Source organism: Ixodes scapularis, unplaced genomic scaffold, assembly GCF_016920785.2.
Source record: "Ixodes scapularis isolate PalLabHiFi unplaced genomic scaffold, ASM1692078v2 PGA_scaffold9__187_contigs__length_104089568, whole genome shotgun sequence".
NCBI classification, from domain to species: Eukaryota; Metazoa; Arthropoda; class Arachnida; order Ixodida; family Ixodidae; genus Ixodes; species Ixodes scapularis.
In genome coordinates, this window is record NW_024609884.1 from 53,568,256 (window position 1) to 53,589,155 (window position 20,900).

At 44.5% G+C, this 20,900-nt stretch overlaps 1 protein-coding gene across 1 annotated transcript in view; it reads left to right on the forward strand.

Moving 5' to 3' along the window:
• Positions 1–20,900, forward strand: part of LOC8032817 (fibroblast growth factor 17) — a 158,138-nt gene that overhangs the window by 44,907 nt on the left and 92,331 nt on the right. The window contains exon 2 of the mRNA XM_040205849.3: positions 2,315–2,360. Within this exon, the coding sequence (XP_040061783.1) occupies positions 2,315–2,360 (46 nt within the window). The remainder of the gene's footprint in view (positions 1–2,314; positions 2,361–20,900) is intronic.

The following is a 20,900-nucleotide window of genomic DNA, read 5'->3' on the forward strand; positions in this document are numbered from 1 at the left end:
GGGTGTTCCAAGCAACGATTGGAGTGAGAACCTTAAAGGATCAGAAGAGGTCACATGGACCTATTCCTCTGGAATTCTATGTCGTCATTATCCGACGCTCAAGACCAATGTCTGCACTGAACGCTCGTGTTTGACACTGAGAGGCACGGCCTTCGAATCAGCATTTGGTCTTCTTCGTCCCTCTGTAGTGTAGCAAGGGTATTAGAGACCGTTTACACGTACGTTCTGTGGTTTTCGTTCCGGCGTGCGTTTTTGCCGGCTTGAAATTTACGTACTCATGCCTTCTTGCGGATCTCAGGCATCTCCTGTCCCGAGTGCCGCTACAGACTCATCATGTGACTTAGCAGTATTAATCGTTTTCGGCCTTCATATTTCGCACGATTAGGAAGAGGATGTGTGCGTGCGTGCGTGCGTGTGTGTGTGTGTGTTTGTGTTTGTTTGTGTGTGTGTGTGTGTGCGTGCGTGCGTGTGTGTGTGGTTGGGGGGGGGGGGGGGGAGGGGGAAGGTAGGTAGGTAGGAAGGAAGTTAGGTAGAAATTAGGTCTTATTTCCGAAACTCAACTTCTTGGACCAGTGTGGTTCTAATTTTCCCCGCAAATCTCAAGATAGGGAAACTTCGTGAGTTGTATAATTTGTTCTCAACAACAACAAGAAATGGAAAAGATGGACAAACATTTCCGAATTAAGCAGACTTCCTACGTGCAAGGATGATTTAGATACCATTTGAGCTGGTTATTTTTACAATAATTATCTAGATCCTTTCACGATTGTCTATACATTTGTGTACCTCGTTTTTGTGCATTCAAATAGTTTTGAAAGGAGGTTTGGAAAATCGTCGTCTTCCCGTTTTCAAAAAGTAAGAGGGTTTAACTTTTTTTTTTTTTTTTTTTCGTGTTCGCGTTGCAAATGTTGGATGCAAAGAATATTAGCTATCAACGAAGAAAGTCAATATAATCTGCGTCTACACATAAATTAATTACCTAACTGCGCGTCCGGAGTACGTTAGCAGGTCATAACGTATCTGCAGGAACTAACTGGTTAGAGGGATCTCGAAGATTGGTAAACATTGGGGAGTTGTAGTAGACCGTTTCCGCAGCCCGCTAAGCACCCGGATAGCGGTCCGTAATCCGCCACAAGACGTTGAACTATGCAGACAAGGCTGGCGGCGCGCATGCGCAGCTGCGGCGTTTTCTTCGCGGACACCGTAGTGGAGGAGAAAAACGATCTGCAACAACTGCCTATTGTCCAATGCGCCATGTCCCACCGGTAATCATGAGATCTAAGAAGAAGAATAGAAAGCCCGCTACACCAGATGAACGACGAGAGAAACGGAAACGGAGAAAGGGAACATGAAGTTATTTGGCTCTGAAGCAGACGCCGATGCTTCAGTACCTTTTTTTAGCTTCATTCGCCAAACGCGGTATAACTACAGCGTATACAGCCAATAATTTACGCGACGCGGCTCTATTGGGAGACGACCTGGCGGACCATAAACTTCTTCTAATCGTCAATCGGGAGAGGCTGATGGACCGTCCAGTTGTTTGACTACAAGGCGTCGTCTAGAGTAAGACAAAGAATCCGTAAATTTCGATCATAAGGAGTGAGACCGCGGGAGCAAACACCGCCGTGCATGCGACAGCTCGAAGCGGCACAGCTTCGCCACCGGAGTTTGCACAAGACGCGACCCTGTTTGAGTCTGCCGAGCCGAAATGTGGCGGCTGGTTGGCGCACTGCCCGCGGGATCATCGCAGAGACAACGGAGTCTACTCCCTCCGGTTTCGGAAGGAGTGTGCGGAGGGTTTTCTCTTCAGAGAAGCCGAGAAAAAGACGATGAAGCGGGCTGTTTCCTTGCCTGAGTCAAGGGGAACTCGTGTGACGTATGCGCGCCGTACAAAACGAGAGGGACAGTCGAGAATGCCGGACAAAAACGTCAACCCGAGCAAGACCCTCGGCGTTTCAGTCGTTTTCCGTCCAACTCACAATTGCTTCCGAATGTGTTTGATATTCTGTTTATTCCCCTACCGACGCGGGCTATGTGAGCGTGAGCACGAGCTCGGTCGTACCTTTCAAATAGCTGGTCCCACTGCGCGAGTGCAGACGTATCGAGACGCGCTGTAAAAGCTCATGCTTTCGCAGCGCTCATAGCATTTCCCCCGGGGCCCAAGGGCCAGTGGAGCGATATTTAGGTCCGGATGCATGAACTGGCGGAGTATTGAAGAGTCGACATGTCGATACGATCCCTGTTTATCGTGTGCCACTCGGATGTCTTGTGCAGGGCGAATCTTTGCTCATATACACTGTTTTGTGTCTTTCAGGTTTGTGGTACCCATCACTTTAACGCTCCTCGTCAGTCTTGTCATGGTGAGTACCTTTCATATTTACGGGAGCAGATGGTTGGACGTCGCTTAATGAGTATCAAACAAACAAAAAAAAAATACAAATTATTGGCTATGCCAAACAGAACGATACAACTTATCGGCTATGGTTTATCTTTCCATTTTCACATTCAATTTCGTCCGTGTAAGTTAACGTAGAACTGAATTTTAAAGACTCTTAGCAGTTCGAAAGCAAAAGATATACGCCCGTGAAGAACGACTCCTCTTGTGCTGACGAGGTGTACGCGCATAAAACAGCGAAGTATGTACTGTTCTTTGCTTTTTTGTATTCTGAAATTGGTTAGCGCTAAAACCCTTGAAGCCGCACTCTCAGAAAAAAAGGAGCCAAATGATCCAAAAAGGGTTCTTTTCGCTAAAAAAGAACCGATTTCGGGGAAGATCCCTATGAAGCGTGCTTTCTCAACCAAAAGCACCCCTCGCAAAATAAAAAAAAAGAAATGCAGAGCTAGTGTCCGGCCTGGAAAGAGTTAAAAGGGTTCTTGTTGCAGCCAGGAAAGAGATAAAGCGATCTTTGGAAAAAGAAGGTCACTTAAGTCTTCTACCGGATAGAGGGACACAATGACCAGGCTCGAAAGGCTTTGCACGCGAGAAATTGGGTGTGTCATTCTGTGGAAACAAAGCTGCCCGTGTGAGCTGTCAAGTCCTTGAAAGCTCAGAGAGGTGGAATGTCGTAGTTATTTACCAAGTCGGTGCAATTTGAGGCCGAGATAATCTTCGCCTCCGTCCACAGATGAAACAGGCTTCGATGCCTTTGACTCCCGGGCCACCTGCTTCAGCGGTCTGAACACTGGCGTTCGTTTGCGAACGTAACTGCTCGCCGTGTTTTCTTTAGTAAGAAATGTTAGTATAAAGCTACTCTTTGGTACTCATTTGTATAAACCAAACAGGTCATTGAATTAAAGTTTATTTGAAGAAATCTGTACCTGCGGAAATCGAATGTGTATTTGATTTCCGCAAAAAAAAAAAAACTGCATACAAATTTTTGAAGGTGCAAAACTTCGATCAATGAGCAACACACACAAAAAAGTGCGTGTTTTGATGAATGAGTGATATGGTGATTAAGCGGCGTCGTGTTTTTTTAGTAACAAGAGCAATTTTTAACTTCCTTTCGTGTTTAAACAATATACGTATAACTGCGCGTATGAATGAAAAATGAATAAAACAGGGAAAAACATTTTTTTTTTTTTTAGTATAGAATGCAGTTGTTTTAGCTTGTGGTCACAACACAGCCCGTCTCCCAATACGGCGCCTCTGATTGATGAAAATTAATCCTTGGAGAAAGAGATTTGTGTTTCTCGTTTGTCCCCCTTGTTCCCTTTCTCCAGGGATTAATTTTCATCATTCTTGTCCAGCTCGCTTGCCCCGTTGCATTTAATTGCATTATAATCATAGCCTCTGATTGTTTCGCTGCACGCGCCAAGCCGCAAAATAGAGTTGGGACCCATCCGCGAGTGGCATCAAAAATACTGCTGCGCGGAAGGTTAAAGTGATGTGTTGCGGTCATCTTTAGCTTCAGAAATAAATCAGCCTGTAAATGGTGGTTTCTCGATTTCAAGGAGCAGTTATGTCTAGAAGGATACCCCGAAATAATCCGATAGGCATATTCTATAAGTGCGTTTTGAGTGAAACAAAACTAAACTTCGATATGTTGTGCGTTCAAATGTATGAGTAATAACGCAGTGTAAAAAATGAGTGCTCCGTCCGCCGGTGAATTCCGCTCGCTACTTTGAGGTCGCCCACCAAAAGTTAGGAAAATGGGATCGCACGAGGAAAAAAAAAAACAGAAACGTGTTCGTTGCTGTTCTCATAGTTTTCGCGGGCAATATGGCGTGGTAGGATGAAGAACAAAATGGCCTCGGACGAAATGGCCCTGGACAAAACGGACCCGGACAAAATGGTCCCAAGTGCAATCCCAGAGAGAATGTTCCCAAATGATTTTTAGACGCTCATCTTTTAATAAGGTGCTACTCTGAAGTTCTATTAAGTACATTCAATGCTCTGATAATGCAAGTTTTGTAGAGACTATAAAAAAAGAAGCTTAATATAGACGCGACAATGTTGGAGAAACACACACACGGGGCAGGCACCTGTCTCGTGTGGGCTTTCCTTCGACTTTGTACCGTTTATTTTGCACTCTTTTTCATTATGCCGATCAACCAACTAGCCCAACAATCTATTTTACTGCTTGATACAACTCTCTCTGATCTCCCGCTCGAAGCTTTAAATTGATGCGGTACAGTTTCATTTTGTGAACTTAATGTTTTACTTTAAAGGAGTTCCCTCGTTAGTTCAACAGAGCTACAAGAAGACGTTTTGAGTGAAGCCATACGTAGCACACATTTACAACTAGTTTCTTTGTGTAATGAAACGTTTATTTCACAAAAAAATGTATTGCATTATGCGAATATTTATCTTTTTATATGTTGGGATTGTGACAATTAAAGCTAATAAAAATAAGGAGCGAGAAAAAATACGACAAAATTTATTTGGACCATTTCGACCGCGTTTACTATTCGAACATTTTGTCCGGGGCCATTTTTCTGGTTCTCGAGCTGGTTCTGTGTATTTGATTCCCATTTCTAGTGTAAAAGGGGTAAGCGCCGACTGCACGCCCAAGGATTTGCGTGACATGGCGCTTAACTGAGCTAATATTTGTTCAAAAAATGGCAATTGACGGTTTGAAGGTCGCTCTAATTGGAATAAAAATTATTTGTCAACGACATCTATTCGCTCTGTCTAATTGCTTTATTATCACTTCTCTTTCCAGTTCCAAAATAGGCTCGATTATCATTCAATCTTGTTTTCCAGGCCTCTATTTTGGTAACTTCCTATACAAAACACGTCACTGACTGGACACTGAATCATCGAATCTAGGTGCGTTGTCGTATTGCCGTCACAGAAGTCGCTCAGCCACCAAATAGACCAACACGCGTTGCTCAACACAATTTGTTGCTTGTTTCCGTTGACGGAAGGTGTCACACCGAATCGATAATTTCGCTCTTGTTTATATTGTGTTTCTTTTGGGCAAGAGAGTGAACTGCCAACAATTTTACCGGCGGTTGACGGACGTGCTTGATGATCTGATCGCCGTGTTTCCTGGCAGACAGGGACGGAAAAGCGATGACATGTGCATATTATCTTCGCCAGAGAACCATGGTTCGGACAGCTGAACGGCACCCCAGAAGATAAGCCATAATGTATTCAAAAGCGATGTTTTGGGGGCTAATCCGCTCACCACCAGGCTGACAGTTCGGTGGAATCGTCATGCTTGTTTGACCAGTGAACCTTCTGTCTTGCACCACGTGATCACAACCGCAGAGAAAGGTGTGAGGTGATAAAAACCAGGCGACTAATTGGTTCGGCAAGCACGTAGCTCCCACCACGCTGTCAGCTTAGCGGTGAACAGGGATGGATCGCTGAAGGTCACTAGAGCCAACAGGATCTAGCTTCGTTGCTCGAGGGAGTGCCAGCACTCGCTCGTCCGAGTGGTGGATCAGAACAATGTTTGACCTCCTCTCCCTTTGGGTTTGAAGCTCTAGAAGGAAGTACCTTCCTTCCTTTCCTTTTAGTCATCACTTGCAACATGTCAGCGGACGTGAGCGTGGACGTCAGCGGACGATTGGAGTGCAATCGGCCTGTTCATCATTTCAAGGTAAAACTTTTTCTTAAGCAGACAATGTTCGTAATTTCCCTTAAAAATTGCTATAAGTACAGTAGCGCTCAATATGGCAAGAAAGTGTTTGATGCATAGGCATAATAAGTAGGACAGGGGGCGGCCTCTTATTAATTAAGCTGCTTGTCGTTTGAAATTTGTTTTTTGCTATTTTGGCTTGCAATGTCCAAACAAGCACGTTGCAAAAAAAAAAAAAATATCATTTTGACAGTCTCGCATGTTGAACTACACAAGAGAAAAACGTTTTTGAAGCGAACACTGACCCCATTACTACAATACCGATTTTATATAATATGACAAAATACCGAGTTCAAGCTTTCCGCCAGAAAGATCTGAAGAACAGAACTTCGAATTTACAGCGCGAATAAAATGAGCAATGATATCTCTTCGTAAATGTAAAAACTTATGCTACCGGGCTTTAATTAGCTAATGTATCCGTATTTATGGCCCCAATAAACGCGAGCAAATAGTGCTGTAAACGTTTCTGTTTTCTGACCGGCCAGGGACATGACACTTCGAGAGCCAATCACTGCAGTTTACGGCACCGCTCAACTAATGACGATGCCGAACATTTGGTTAGACCCAAGGATGCAGTCTGCGCTGTTACATTAAGCAATGCAAAACGTCCCGCTTGCATTGCTTAATGTGACAGCGCAGACTGCATTTCTTGGTCTAAACGTATATTCCGCGTCGTCATTCGCTGAGCGGACTTCGCAGGTTGCAACGATTGGCTCTCGGAGTGGTGTGCGGTAATCGACAGGCGCGAACTTTTTGTGCATTTTGTGTTTGCACAAATGTGGATGTATGTTTGATAAAAATAATTGTTTTATTTGGTCTTTTATGCAGTGCTGCAACTATTATGTCAATAGCGTACATGCGTAAACGGCGCATAAACGTAAGAAATTGTTTTTGTTTTAGGGATTCGTTGATACTGACAAATCTGAAGGCGCCGTGAGCGTTCGCCGTCATGTCTTGCTCATGAAAGAAGAGATAACTAAAGTGCCCCTGAACGTCGACCTGATACAAGACCGCATGATGCGGACGTTTCAGTCTTGCCAAGAATTGATATTCAGCGAGGCTGGAGTCCTCACAGTCCTTGAGGAATTTCCGGCAATGACGATTCCCGGAATGGTAATTGAATATTGTCTTCTTTATATTTAGTCTTAAAGTTTCGAGATTTTTACAGGTCATCAGGACTTCAAAAGTTTCTTACTACCCGTTTTATTGCCTGTGAATGAGACAAGGGCTTTTGATACGTGCTAAATGATATAATTTTACCTCGTAATAATGCTAGGCATTGAATTAACATTCCGATTAAGTAACTATTGTTTTACTCTCAATCACGTGAGTTTTATCGGCATATTGGTTGAATTTAGAGTTACGAAAAGTCTTGTAAACAAAACAAGTAGGAGAATAGTCATTTAATTCTTTTTGTTTGTTTATAACACAATTGTCTCTCATGGCTACTTAAGTGTTTTATATGATTATTATCTAGAGTGGTTATGAAATTTAAATAATAACGTACGAAAATTTTATTTTAAATGTTTGACATGCTTTCCTTGTGTATGAGGCACAATGGCAAGTTGCTATTTGAACTTGTTATCGTACAAATATGTACAGATACTTTATTTTAAATGTTTGCCGTACCTTACTTCTGTATGAGGCACAATGACAAGTTGCTATGTAGTACCCATTATAAGACGCAGTAAAAACTTGTCAAAGAAAAACTCGGTTGTTCTAGGCCTTTTCTGAGATACAATATCATGCCCGGAGATCAGCGCGACCTATAAATTGATTAACTAATCAATATAAAAGAAAACATAAATCGAAATTATTCAATTGACGCCCAGCCCTACTCCACTATAGTCACAGGAAGTGGTCATTTAGTTAATATATATACATATATGTTTTCTTTTTTTTTAGCTTAACAGATTTGTTTAAAAAAAGCCGTGAAAGTTACACTTTTGCCGCTCGTGGAGGTGAGTTATACGGCCAGGGGGACATATTATAGGGGGCTAATTGTAACGATCAGTCGGCTAATTAACTGAGATTCGTTAATTAACGTTTTAATTAATGAAAATATACACATGGCTTCAATTAGAAACTTGCTCAGCGTCATCGAAAACCACTAAATCAGTAATTTTCAAAAAGACTTTGAGCGCGTGGGAAGCGTAGTAGTGCACTAAATTTACCACTCGTGGAGCAGGTACAAAGCTAGCGGTTGCGATAAGGCGCCCCGCGCGATTTTTCCGTCTCTTATGTAGCCCCAGCCTTGTACCTGCTCCACGAGTTGTAACTTTAGTACAATACTACGGTTCTCACGCGCTCAAACTCGCTGAGGAAGTTTCTAATTGGAACCATATGTCTATTTTCGTCAATTAAAAAGTTAATTAAGGAAATTTAATTAATTAGCCGACTGATCGTTACGATTATCCCCCTATAATCTGTCCCCCTGGCCGTATAACTCACCTCCACAAGCGGCATAAGTGTAGCTTTCAAGGTTTCTTTTAAACAAATCTGTTAAGCTTTAAACAAAAACCTGTATATATATATGTGTGTGTGTGTTTTTGTGTGTGTAAGCAATCCGTATGTACAAATCTATAGCGCATAAATGTACTTTTGTAAACCAGCAACACTCTCCATTCGTTGTTTATTTTTCAGTTACTACAAGAAGTTAAACTGCCGTTCGGCAAAGACATCCGGAGGACATGAGAACCAAGATGGAGGCATTTACAGCTTCTACACTGGTGTTCCTCAGAGGAAAAAAAAAACGACACTCTGAACCTCGAAGAGCTGCTTGAAGGTATACTTTAGTGGGTGTTTTTGTAATCTATCACAAGTTTCAGACTGCGACGACGCAGAGGTTTACCTTCGTCCACCATAAATATGCTGGGTTAACTTATTACCTCATTACGAACTCATGACCGCTTATCGGCGCCATTCGTTTAAGATAGGGTTAACTTATACTCGGAAACAACTTTCTGTGGCGTTTCTGAAGTGAGGAGTGCGTGTGCATAGCCTTGATTGGCGCTCAAGATGCGCGGGCGCTTTTAACTTCGACCACATTGCCAAAAAAAAGTTGCCCAAGTCACCTCCGAGTATAGTGCATTGTCACAGATGATAATGCAAGCTTGTCAGGGTTATATTTTCAATATACGAGCTAGTAATATAAAACAGATCCTCGCTTTATTTTCTGAAAATAATTTAAAGGAAATATAAGCGACCAAAGTCAATGGCAGGTTAAGAAAAATCTAAAAGAAGAAAGCCGACGGACGCTTGGAATGGAGAGAAGGTTTCTCCTCTCCCCTACAAGATTCTGTCCGCTTCCTTCTCTCCAGCTCGTAGATTTTTTTTAACCTGTTACTGACTATAGGGCAAGAAGGATTAATAATGGGTGGAACCAACGTTTCTTAAAACATGCTTAAAATTCCTGTGCATCTACTTTCCCTCAGAACACTCGAGAAGCCAATCACACCAATTCACAAAGAGAGCTCGGCGAATAAAAAGGCCAAAGGATGTTTAGACATACGAATGAAGCGAGAGATGTCACTGAGCATGACGTTCCACGTGCTGGCTTCATGCTCAGTGTCATGTTAGACTTCATTTTTAACTCGAAACAAATTTTCAGCTTCTCCATTGGCCGAGTTTTCTTCGTATAGATTGCATTGATCGGCCCCTCGAGTATTCTCAGGGGAAGTGGACGCACGGGCATTTTTAAGAACAGAGAAAATGCGGTGGCACGTTGGGCCTGGTTTCACGTCTGTACTGTACATATATTGTAACTCATTGACTTCCGATTTTCTTCCTTTACTACTTCTTGGTTGGAAAGGGAACACTTGATGCTGCGTGCCATTTTTCGCTTTTACACAGTGTTGTAGCGAAGGGGGCTGACACACGAGGCTGATAGTAACGAGCCGTTTCTTGCTACATGGTCGTCTTGACCATCGACTACAAAGCGTCTGGAGCAAAAGGAGAGAGAAGCAGAGCGCGCTCATTTTTTAATGAGGATCATATTAAGTCACGTGATAGTTGAGGTGCTCCGCGCAGAAAACGTTTACGAGCAAAGCCCTCTTTTCAGGCTTCGTCATCCGCTGGTCGCGCTCTATAGATCGCACTGACTGACCCACTAATTGTTTTAAAAGAAATCAGATCTGCGGGTATGTTTTAGAGCGTAAGGCTAAACGAGAAATAAAATGCTTAGTGAAACCTATACAATTATAATCGATCTGAAAGCGTCGTGAATGAGGAACTCGCAGCATAATTATGCAGAGGAAAAACATGTGTTTATATTCTTGCCTTCTTGTTGTAGGACGTCCGGACACTGATGCCACTAATCCATCTCCAGGAAAATAAATATGACATCTCTTTGGACGGTGTCCCCACAGTGAGCTGCATCAGAACGACAGTAGAAGCTGTGTGCACATTGCTGGCAGTAATACCCGTCTCGTCTTAAAACTGTTTCAAATTTTGTTAGTTTTCTTTACTGCGAACAGAACAATCAATTTTGGCGACCTCAATAAAGTATATGAATACACATGATCTTTACTTTTCTGCCTATCGCCTAGTTAATTACGTACCGGAATGAATTGTGTTGACGCTGGCCAGACTGATGTTTGTCAACCTGCCAAAAAGGCCCAGTGCTAGCGATTAATGAAGAATCTAAAGACTTTGGTTGGTATAAAAAAATACACCTTGTGGAGCAAGAAATAAAACATACGATTTACTAAAAACTAACTAGGAATGTGAAAAAAAAAAAAAGATTTGTCATAAAAGAGGGTTTGAAGTACAAAATATGGTTTACTAAAATAACGCTAACATAATCTAAAGAACTCAGGATTTATTAAAAGAACCAAGAAGGGTTCCAAATAAAACATGAAATAGGGTTCATAACGAAAAACCAAAGAAGAATCCGTAAATAATCTCGAAACAAGGTTCATTAAGAGCACGAAAAAGGGTTCTGGAAAGAACCCAAATAGGGTTAATTTAGAAGAACCAATAAACGATACGAGAAGAACCCTGAAATAGGGTTTATTAAGAGCACCAAAAACGGTTCTAGAAAGAACCCGAAATAGGGTTGATTAAGAGCACCAGAAAGGGTTCCGGGAAGAACCCGAAATGGGGTCCATCAAGAGCACCAAAAAGGGTTCGGGAAAGAACCCGAAATAGGGTTGATTAGGAAGAACCCAAAAAGGATCCTAGAAGAACCCCGAAATAGGGTTCGCTATATAGAACCCAGAAGCGTTCTGAAAAGAACCAAAAATAGGGTTCATTAGGAAGAACCAATAAACGATCCGAAAAGAACCCCGAAATAGGGTTCATTAGAAAGAACCCTTTTTGTGGGTTCTTTTCTGCACCTTTAAGGGTGCCGCCCATTGGACAAGCGAAAGAACCCTAAAAGGTGCTAGTTGGCACGTTTTTTTTTTAGAGTGCGATGCAATAACCGGATCACCTTAGAATTGCATTTTCTCTCCAAAATCAGTTTTTTTTTTTATTATTAAAGAAGAAAAAAAAAAGGGGGGGGGGTGGGCTAGTTTCTGAGGCGCGTGTTACATTGTTACTTCGGGTGACCAGTCGTTTTGTATGTCACCATTTCAAACTTTCATCCCGTTATGACACACCACCCCGCAACAGTCAGCAGCCAGGCTTACTTCTCTTGTCGTTGAAGGCTCCGCGGCAACTTCCTCTAAATCCAGTCTAACCTTAAGTCCCACCTTAAAATAAGCGGATGATTTTCCGGGCGCCACTAACGTATCTCGCGGGTTTTCGCCATCAAACATGGCCGCCGAAGTCGGCACTAACCTCTCGGTTTTTAAATCAATAAAGAAGCATCATAATCACACGACGAAGAAGAAGGAGACGCTGAACGCTCCCGACTGCGATGGTGGCTACGTAACCTATGAGCGTGTGAGCCTTATGTGAACCATTCAACATTTCTTGTTCATCCGTTTAAAGCAGGAGTCCCCCAACCTCGGCCCACGGAAGCGCTCCGTCCGGCCCGATCGCGGTCTTTCAGTTGACGCCCGGCCCGCGGCCCGCGAAACGCACAAATAAATCCGTATATAAAAAAAAAAAAAAAAAAACCAAAAGAGCGGTGCCGGGACGCGCTTTAAAAGCGCAAGCGAAGGTATAAGAAATAATTCACGAAAATCTGCATCAAAACGCGGGTTCTCTCGCCATAGTATTTGTTGTACATTGTCATCACAAGCATTACTACTCGTAGTCTCTTGTTTCATGTCTGTTTAACTGTGATCTGTTTCATAACTTGCATGTTTTCATCATCAGACCTAGAATTCTCATTAGTCTTCTTCTGTCCCTCGTTAATCTGCCGAAGTTCGTGTGCGCTTTGATTTATGCCTGGTCAGTTATCTGGGTAATAATTAATTTGTAATGTTAAAATTAGCAACATATTGAGGATTTTTTTCTTTTACTCTAGTCTGGATTGATAGATGGATGTAAGCATGTGGTGAGCCTTTTAAATTGGACGGCGGCTTGCGCCGTCCAATTTAAAATCTTGACAACCCATATTAATAGGTTGTCAAGACCGGTAATGTTGATGGTGCGGAATGTGCATGCTGCAAAAAAAAAAAAAAAAACTGTAGGAGCTTGCCGTCAGCACGCGCTCAGCATTCGCACACACAGCTACACTCTAAAAAAAGCCCGTGAGTCTGTTTTCCTGCAAACCACTCAGAGAGCCAATCACCGCAACTAACGGAGGCAGCTCAACGAATGACAATGCGGAAACATATGTTTAGACCAAAAAACGCAGTCTGAGTTGTGACATTAAGCAATGCTAGCGTGACGTTTTGCATTGCTTAATGTCACAACTCAGACTGCGTTTTTGGTCTAAACATGTGTTTCGGCATTGCCATTCGCTGAGCCGCCTCCGTAAGTTACGGTCATTGGTTCTCCGAGCGTTGTGCGTGAAAGTAGACGCACAAACATTTTTTAGGGTGTATGGCCGCCAGTGAATACTCAGTATAGGCTGGGCAGTTCGGTGTTTTATGAAGCGCGTGAGCGTAACATCCGGACGCACGTCGTCTGCAAGCGTGAGAAAGAGGCCCCCTTTGAGCCAAAAACCGTTTACTCTCTGCAATTTTTTCCCGTCACGTTTAAAATGTTTACCGGTGCAGCGTTCCAGTTCTCAAAGCAGCGGAAGCTAGTTTAATTAAAGCCGGAGCCGGACGCTACATTTTGAACAGATTTCCTCGACTTGGGGGCGAAGGAGGCGGTCAACGGCCGTCCAGGTTTCTTGTAGGCTTATGCAAATGAGAGGGGGTAATTGCTCGGGCCACTGGGTCATTCTAGAATCATCGCCGGCACGGAGGCGCCGCGCCGCACGTGGGCTGTCTCCGAACTAGCGTGCGGGCTCGGAGAATTCAACTCGCCGGGTCTCGGGATTTCCCGGCAGCCCGGAGTTTGGCAGCGACCTTGTGGCCGCCGCAAAGATCGCTGCCTGCGTCGACGAATAGCCGGGTCAGTGCAACAAAAAAAACAAGTATTAAAAAAAAATAGGTTTTTTTTTTTGAGAGAGAGCGAGAGAGAACAGAGAAGCAACGGTGTATTGGCTTCCTTTTCTGGGATAAGGTATTCCAACCAAGCAGGGTGGTGCGCAGAGATTCGCAGAGAATTTGAAAAGTGCCGGAGTGACGCGTTCAAATTTGTGACGGCACGTTCGGGGGTGGAGATACAGCAAGCTGGTAATATATATATATATATATATATATATATATATATATATATATATATATATATATATATATATATATATATATATATATATATATATATATATATATATATATATATATATATATAAACGAGAAAATTGAAACTGAACGAGTTGTAGCGATCAAGCTTATGGGGCGCTTCAAATTTGCCAAAGTCACGGTGCTGAAAAAAAAAAAAAAAACACATAAGCGGCACTGCGTTTGCCGCCAAGTACTGCGTCAGAAGGTTGCCTCCTTTCATGCGCCTATTCTCTTTCCTTTTTTCTTTTATCGTTCTAAGGTCGGCAAGTGGTGAGCGGTAGCAATAAAGCATGCCGCGAAAAACGTGCGGCGCGGCTGCAGCACGACAGGGGACGAAGGCCTGGGCTACAGAGGAGGCGCGGAGCGGGCGTGCGTGACACTACTCAATTCGTCAAGCTCAATTCGAAAGGGGCGTTCTGTTGCGTTCTTCGCGGCGAGAGAAAATGGACCCGTCGACGGACCGTCAGCTATGAGGCGGGCTAAGTGTATTTTTGCATGCAATAGCGGAACGCGGCGATGACGCCGTGCTTCGCTCAGAAATTAGCCTGTTATTATTTTATTTTTTTCGGCGTGCATGGATACAATCCTGCCCGTTTTCTTTTTTTACTATGGGTGGTGTTTTGGCAATATAATTTAGGGGTGTGGGAATAGCTGTTCGAATCGAATATCGCAGTATCATCTCTATAACTTGTACACCGTTAAATCAAACAGCGGTCGTGGCTTTCCCGTGCACATCGAAGGTTTGTGAAGGAGTGAAAGCTGCCAGCCGCCCACGCCTCCTGTGTTCGCCCCTTTTGCGCAAAATAAAGATTAAGGATAGGGCGCAGTGCTATGCGGCGAGCAAGTGTTCCAAAATGCGTCTTTGGACCATCGGAATGCCCGGAGGTGCGCGCCAATCAAAGGGCAGCATAGAAAGGGCGCGGGGAGCGCGCGTGCGATGACGAGGCAGCCAATCGTGCGCGGTCATTGTTCGAGGTCGGGGGAAACAAGAGGACATGGGCGCATCTCGAGGAAAAAAAAATAACGTACGTGGGTCGCAAAGAGAAGACGAACTTTCACGTTGTATTCGATTCGAATCAATATTCGCGCACCCCTATAATATATGCCTATAGGGTTCGAATTCCTCAGTATTAACCGACGGATGCCGAAAAAAAAAAAAAAAAAAAAAAACACCCGCTGCTTGTAATATTATGATTCGACATTAACCGAGAAAGGCCAAATTGTTTGGTTTGAAAGTGGCCTGGAGAGAAAACTCTGGGTTAAGCTTCTTCCAGAACAAGGGGAGGACTGACGTTCGAAAACGTTCGGCTGCAAGTTGCCGTGGCGCTGTGCATTGTGTTGCCTAAAGCCGGAATGTCACACTGCTCATACATCATACAAAATGCGGTCTGCAGTGCAAACATGAGTCACCGCAATATCCGTGGTTCGTATGCCGCCTGCCAAGTTTTTCCTCGTTGCCGTGCGGCATTCGAAGCACGGGTCTCGTGGTGACCCGCGCTCGAATCTGTTTGCAGACTGCCTTTTGTATGATGTATAAGCGGTGTGACCCGGGCTTAAGAGATCTCTCTGTTAGTGAGAAGAGGGCTTTTCCACCTGCGGCGCCCGTTCCACCACGTCGTTGACAGATTTTCGCGACGTCTTCACGGAGCTGCGTATAGGCTACATTTAAATGTATATTCGTAGGGGATGCTTAGGCAAACACCGACAGAAAAAAAGAAGCGACACGGAAGTGACGTCGTCAGCATGACGGTGATCACGTGACCACCGTCCGTTAAATTTGGCGGGCGACATCCGACCTGCTAAATTTTGCCGATTTTGCGGACATCATGCCACTGGAAATTTGGCGGCCATCCGGTAGAATGTTGTCACAAAGCTCCCTCGCGGGTAGCGCCTCGATCATCCCCATTGGCTGGAGTAAGGGATCATGTGACCATGGTGACTACCCGTGGTATTCTCGTCGGAAGTTGCTGTTAGGGGTCTCGGTACATAAACGATTGCAGCGGGATGTACCGCAGAAAAAAAAAATCTTTGTATGACGATTTTGTTTACTATATATAGTATATTCATGTATGCACCCGAAAGGCTCTCTCGGGCCTCGGAGGAGGTGGGAACTGAGACACAACAATATCGTTTTTGTAGCGTGAGCTACACTGGCCGAGGTTCAGCAGTTTCGCGTGGCTCCCAAAGAGCCGTGCTGCGCATGCGCGAGGAGCAGTGACGTCACACGGCGCAGAGCTGCCGCGCCGGAGCCGCCGCCGCCGCGCGCTCAGCCGCCACCGCGGGCGCCTCGCCGGTCTGCGCATTCCAGAGGAGTGACGTCATAGCCGCGGCAGACGCATTGGCGCCGCCGCGTGCTCAGCTGTGCGCCTCCGTTGCGCAGTAGCCAAGTCTGACGCTGCACCGGAGCCGCTTGATAGCGCCTCTCATTTTGTGCGCATAAGCTCACGCTACGTATATCCTGGCATAGCCGAGCTAAGCCACCGTTTAATTTTGTTTACAGCGAAGCTGTTAATGGCTAAGGTCCCATGGATTTTTCGTGTGCGGCAACAGAAATGAACTCATGACTTCGTGTCACGTGACGTCGATTTCCCCCTCTAAATTTAGCGGGGAAATCGACGTCACGTGACCTCAACACCAATACGGTTTCCTTGCTAAATTTAGCGGGGAAAATGACGTCATGACTTCGTGCCACATATCGCCCATGAGCATATTCAGCGGCAGGAGGAGAGAAGGAGGAGGGAAGCGCACCGCCCTCTCTTTGTCGTCGTTCCAAGCGCTTGCGTGCTTAGTTTTCTTTCCTTCCGCCGGGTGGCGGTCCCGTCGCCCGTGTCAAGTTTCCTCCGGCTCCTCGGGGCGGCGATAGTCCTCGGTGTGTGCGTACCGTTCGTCACGGTGATCACCGATCAAGACGATGCATGTGTTCGTACCTTAGCTCAAAATTGTGTGTCACGTCTGCGTCGTGTGCTGAACAGCTTCGCTGGTCATCACCTTCGCAGAGTGGAATGGCTCATCATTTTTTTCGCATTTGATAGTGGCTAGGTTACTAAGACTAATATTTATCTGTGAACACGTATTGAACAAGTATTGATCTAGTTGTAATGGACCTTTTCCGAGAAGCGTTCTGCGCACGCGCGAGCGCTTGATGCCAAGAGGGCCGGGTGGAAGTCGGAACGAAAAATCGAGGAAATTCGGAATGAGGCTGTAGATCGACGAGTAGAACACGTAATTGCAGCATATATATAATTGTGTTACAGAAAAAAAGAAAGTGGACGGAAAGAAAATCACGACGTTTGGGTGGACGCTACGGATTTCTCTCTTTAAAGTCGCGTTGGGCACGCGGCGCAGCTCAGAGTGCGAAGCAACTGGTAGCGTAAACATGTTTGAGAGAATTCTCTCTGGTTGGGCAGACTGCGCACGGCACGACCAGCCTACTAAGACCAATGAAAAAGAAAAAGAAGTCGCTCAACATCTAGAAGAAGAAGAAGCTGCTGTCCTTCGTTCATCCCCCTGAAGAAGAAACGAACGGTTTCGAAACGTAGGGTCGCTACTATTTCAATTTTTGGTTGGCGGATTATCTTATCTCTTTAACTGGTAGCGTAGCTCCCATTATCGATTGGTAGCGCAGGTGGGTCACTTCCTCGATTTTTAGTTCGTGCAGCCACCGCCTGGTGCCGTCGGCATTTGGAAAAGGTCCATTGGCTGGAAGCTAAATTAGACTGGCGATTATATTAGCGACTGTCCTGAGTTTGAGAGCGAACTGTACGTGATGACGAATGCTTCATTTGCACGCTCTACCTTAAGTCGATTTCCACTTGCAGTTGAACAGTTGCTTTACGACTGGCAGTCAGAACATTTCAGACCCAGTCGCCATTTGAACGTGTAATGCATAAAAACATTTTAGCTTTAAATTCCGATAACGGTTCGACAACAGTTCCTACAAAGCACAAACGCCAATTAATGCCGAATTCAATGACTAAAAGAGATGCAGATAAACATCCACCGAACATGACTGATTGACCACACGTAAGATTATTACTGTATTTTCGGGTAAGAAGTTCCTCATCGGCATATATCTAGTGTTTTTATTCTTTTTTTGGTGTGCCAGATTTGTGACCTTCAAAGTATCCACTTTTAGTCCGACGTAAAAAAAATAATAATAATAACTTTGAAAGATTAATGCAGTTGATTTTGCGGTAACTGGAATTCCCTTTAGTGCTGAAAGGGATTACTCAAAAAGTAAAAAGTGAAATGAATACTTGCTCCAAACGCTTTTTACGTAATATTTTTGTGGGATGCACAGTAAATGTATGGGTAATTTTCCACAGGAAAATAAGATTTTAACGCTCGCACCCGCTTTTTCTTTATATTCACGTCATTTTGAGACACCTTGCCTGAAATCTTTGTTCCCTTTATACAATCCATTAGCGTGCGTGCAGTTTCTACCTCTGTTGCTGACGTGGGTGTTCACGCAGTAGTGCAAAAATACGAACTTTTTTCAACGTCTGCATGCATATGCATATTGCTTCAGTACAATTCAGCTGGGTCTCGACCATACGAAGCAAATATTTCTCGGTTCGATAATATTACTTCCGACTGGTAATGAAAAAAGAAAAACGAGAAGCGGATCTTAGGGTCTTTTTTCCAACCACCATTCTCATTACAGTCTGACCTCAACTTAAGACAAATGGTGGTTTGAACAAGTCTCTGAGCTCCGCTTGGGAACGGGTTTCGCAACCGACCAGAATGTTTTTTCTTTGGTGTGTTGTTATATATTTTTTTTTTCAATAAAGGTTACTTGACTCTAACCCGACCTATTTATAAACGAAAGAAGTGCGTACTCGTGCAGCACATGGAGAGCCAATCAATGCGATTTGTGGGCGGTGACTCGCGAAGAACGAGTCACAGAACGTGACTCAAAACAGCGAGCTGCTCTGGGCGTCTGAGCATGACGTTGACGTGCTTGGAATGCCGGCCCAGATCCTGGGTCCGTAAGCTAATCCGTAACTCCCAGTGATTGACTCTGCGTGTTGCGCGGGAAAGCAGACGCTCGGGATTTGTTCATAATGCAGTCCAATCAGATTGAAGTGTATATAGAAAGTCTCAAATAACCCTGAAGAGTGTACTCTAAAAAAAAAGCTCGTGCGTCTCCTTTCCCGCACAACATTCGGAGAGCCAATCACCGCAACTTACGGAGTCAGCTTAGCGAATGACGATACCGAAACATGTGTTTAGACCAAGAAACGCAGTCTGAGTTGTGACATTAAGCAATGCAAGCGTGACGTTTTGCATTTCTTAATGTAACAACTCAGACTGCGTTTTTGGTCTAAACATATGTTACGGTATCGTCATTGGCTGAGCTGCCTCCGTAAGCTGCGGTGATTGGCTCTCCGAATGTTGTGTGGGAAAGTGACTCACGAGCTCTTTTTAGTGTGGCGTCTTTACCAAAGCTTCGATTGCAGGCAGACTGCGCTAGCCCGTGTTAGCGGTTTTCCTTCCTTCTTGATGCAGAATACGGCGGGCTTCTAGCCACTTCCTGTAACGCACTTTTGTAACGGAAAAAAATGTCACGTGAGTGTTCTTCTCCCGTTACAGACCGCAGGATTGGAAACGGTTCTGCCGAATCCATTTATATGGCCTTCGCTCGCACGTGTGGTGGGAGAATGTGCAGGTGGCGAGAGAAAACTGAACGTGTTCGGAGGAAATGGGAAGACCCCAAATAGCAGGGTCAAAGCTGGGATGTGCGTCCGCAGAACACTCGTGCTCGCAACGAGGTAGAAGGTTTAAAAGGCAATTACCGGCCGAAATTTTACCGCCTCTTGAATGGCTTGCGAGTCCAGCCGAGTACGTTACGATTGCGCATCAAAGGTCTTGAGAAATGTCCGGCCTCGGGTCTTGATCAGTAGATACTGCTAATATTTCGCAATTCTATCCGAGTTTCGCTGCATGCGTATCGAATCGCAATGTGCGGATTCTGTCTTACTGACCTATCGTTACCGACGTAATCCGCTCCAAAAAAAAAAAAAAAAAAAGAAAGGAGCTCAATACGTTAAACAGACCGCTTCGCTCATTGGATCAACGTCGCGCAAGCTTCTCCATGTCACGTATTGCGGAGCAAGAAAATATAATTTAAAAGAAAATGGGACAAAGGGAAACCAACTAGGAAAACACAAATGAGACTCTTTCGGTTTGTGTCGTCTTTCGTGTGGGGTTCTATTATTTCTTTTAATGCTTACCATCGCAATTATTTTGGCATAAGGGAACTCAACTATTTAGCCCAAATGGCCCTTGATTTACAGGAAACCCAGAGCATATCACCTGTCAAGCTAGGATCAGGGAACGAGTCGAGATTTGGTGCTTGTTGGAAGGGCAGTTAGCTGACATTTTAGTTCTGTTCTGGCGGCTATCCTATGGAAGGAAATCGCGCTGAAGTTGACACCCTGAAGATGCTCTAATGCCCGTGGTTTGGTCAATAGTGGAAATCCGACCAGAGCGACGCTTTTTGGTCTCGCGCGTCACTGTCTAGACCATTCCAGAAAAGGGTTTTAGCCGGTGCCCGCGTTTGTGCGTATGGCGTGTGATTTGCTATTTTTCCGAAGCTAGGCATATTCACCTGTTGGGCTGTGGAGCTCACGCGCTGGGCCGTGGATTTGTAAACAGTGGAAGTGCGTATAATGTACAGGATATTTGTGTATGTGAATATAACAGTCTTCACAATTGCCGTTGTGAGCGACGTAGTATTCACCTACACAAAGATCCCGCTCACCATGCTCCATGTGATCACTGTGAATACAACAGTTTTCACAGTGTCAACTGAATTAAAAAAAAAAATGAATGCACACGCTATCAACTGTGCTAAAAAAATATTGTTGCGCTCTTTAGAAATGATTTTGCCATGTTTTGTGCCCCTGTGCTTCCAGTTTCTGTGGCGCTGTGAGCGTGTCACATGTTCCTCAACTCCTTCACTTAAAAAAAAAAAAATGGCTTGCTCTTTATGTTTATACAGCCTTGATGGAGATGCGCCTCAACGGGTAATCGGTCTCTTAGCTGTAGATGAGAAATTTAGCCAGTGCGGTACAACCGCTAA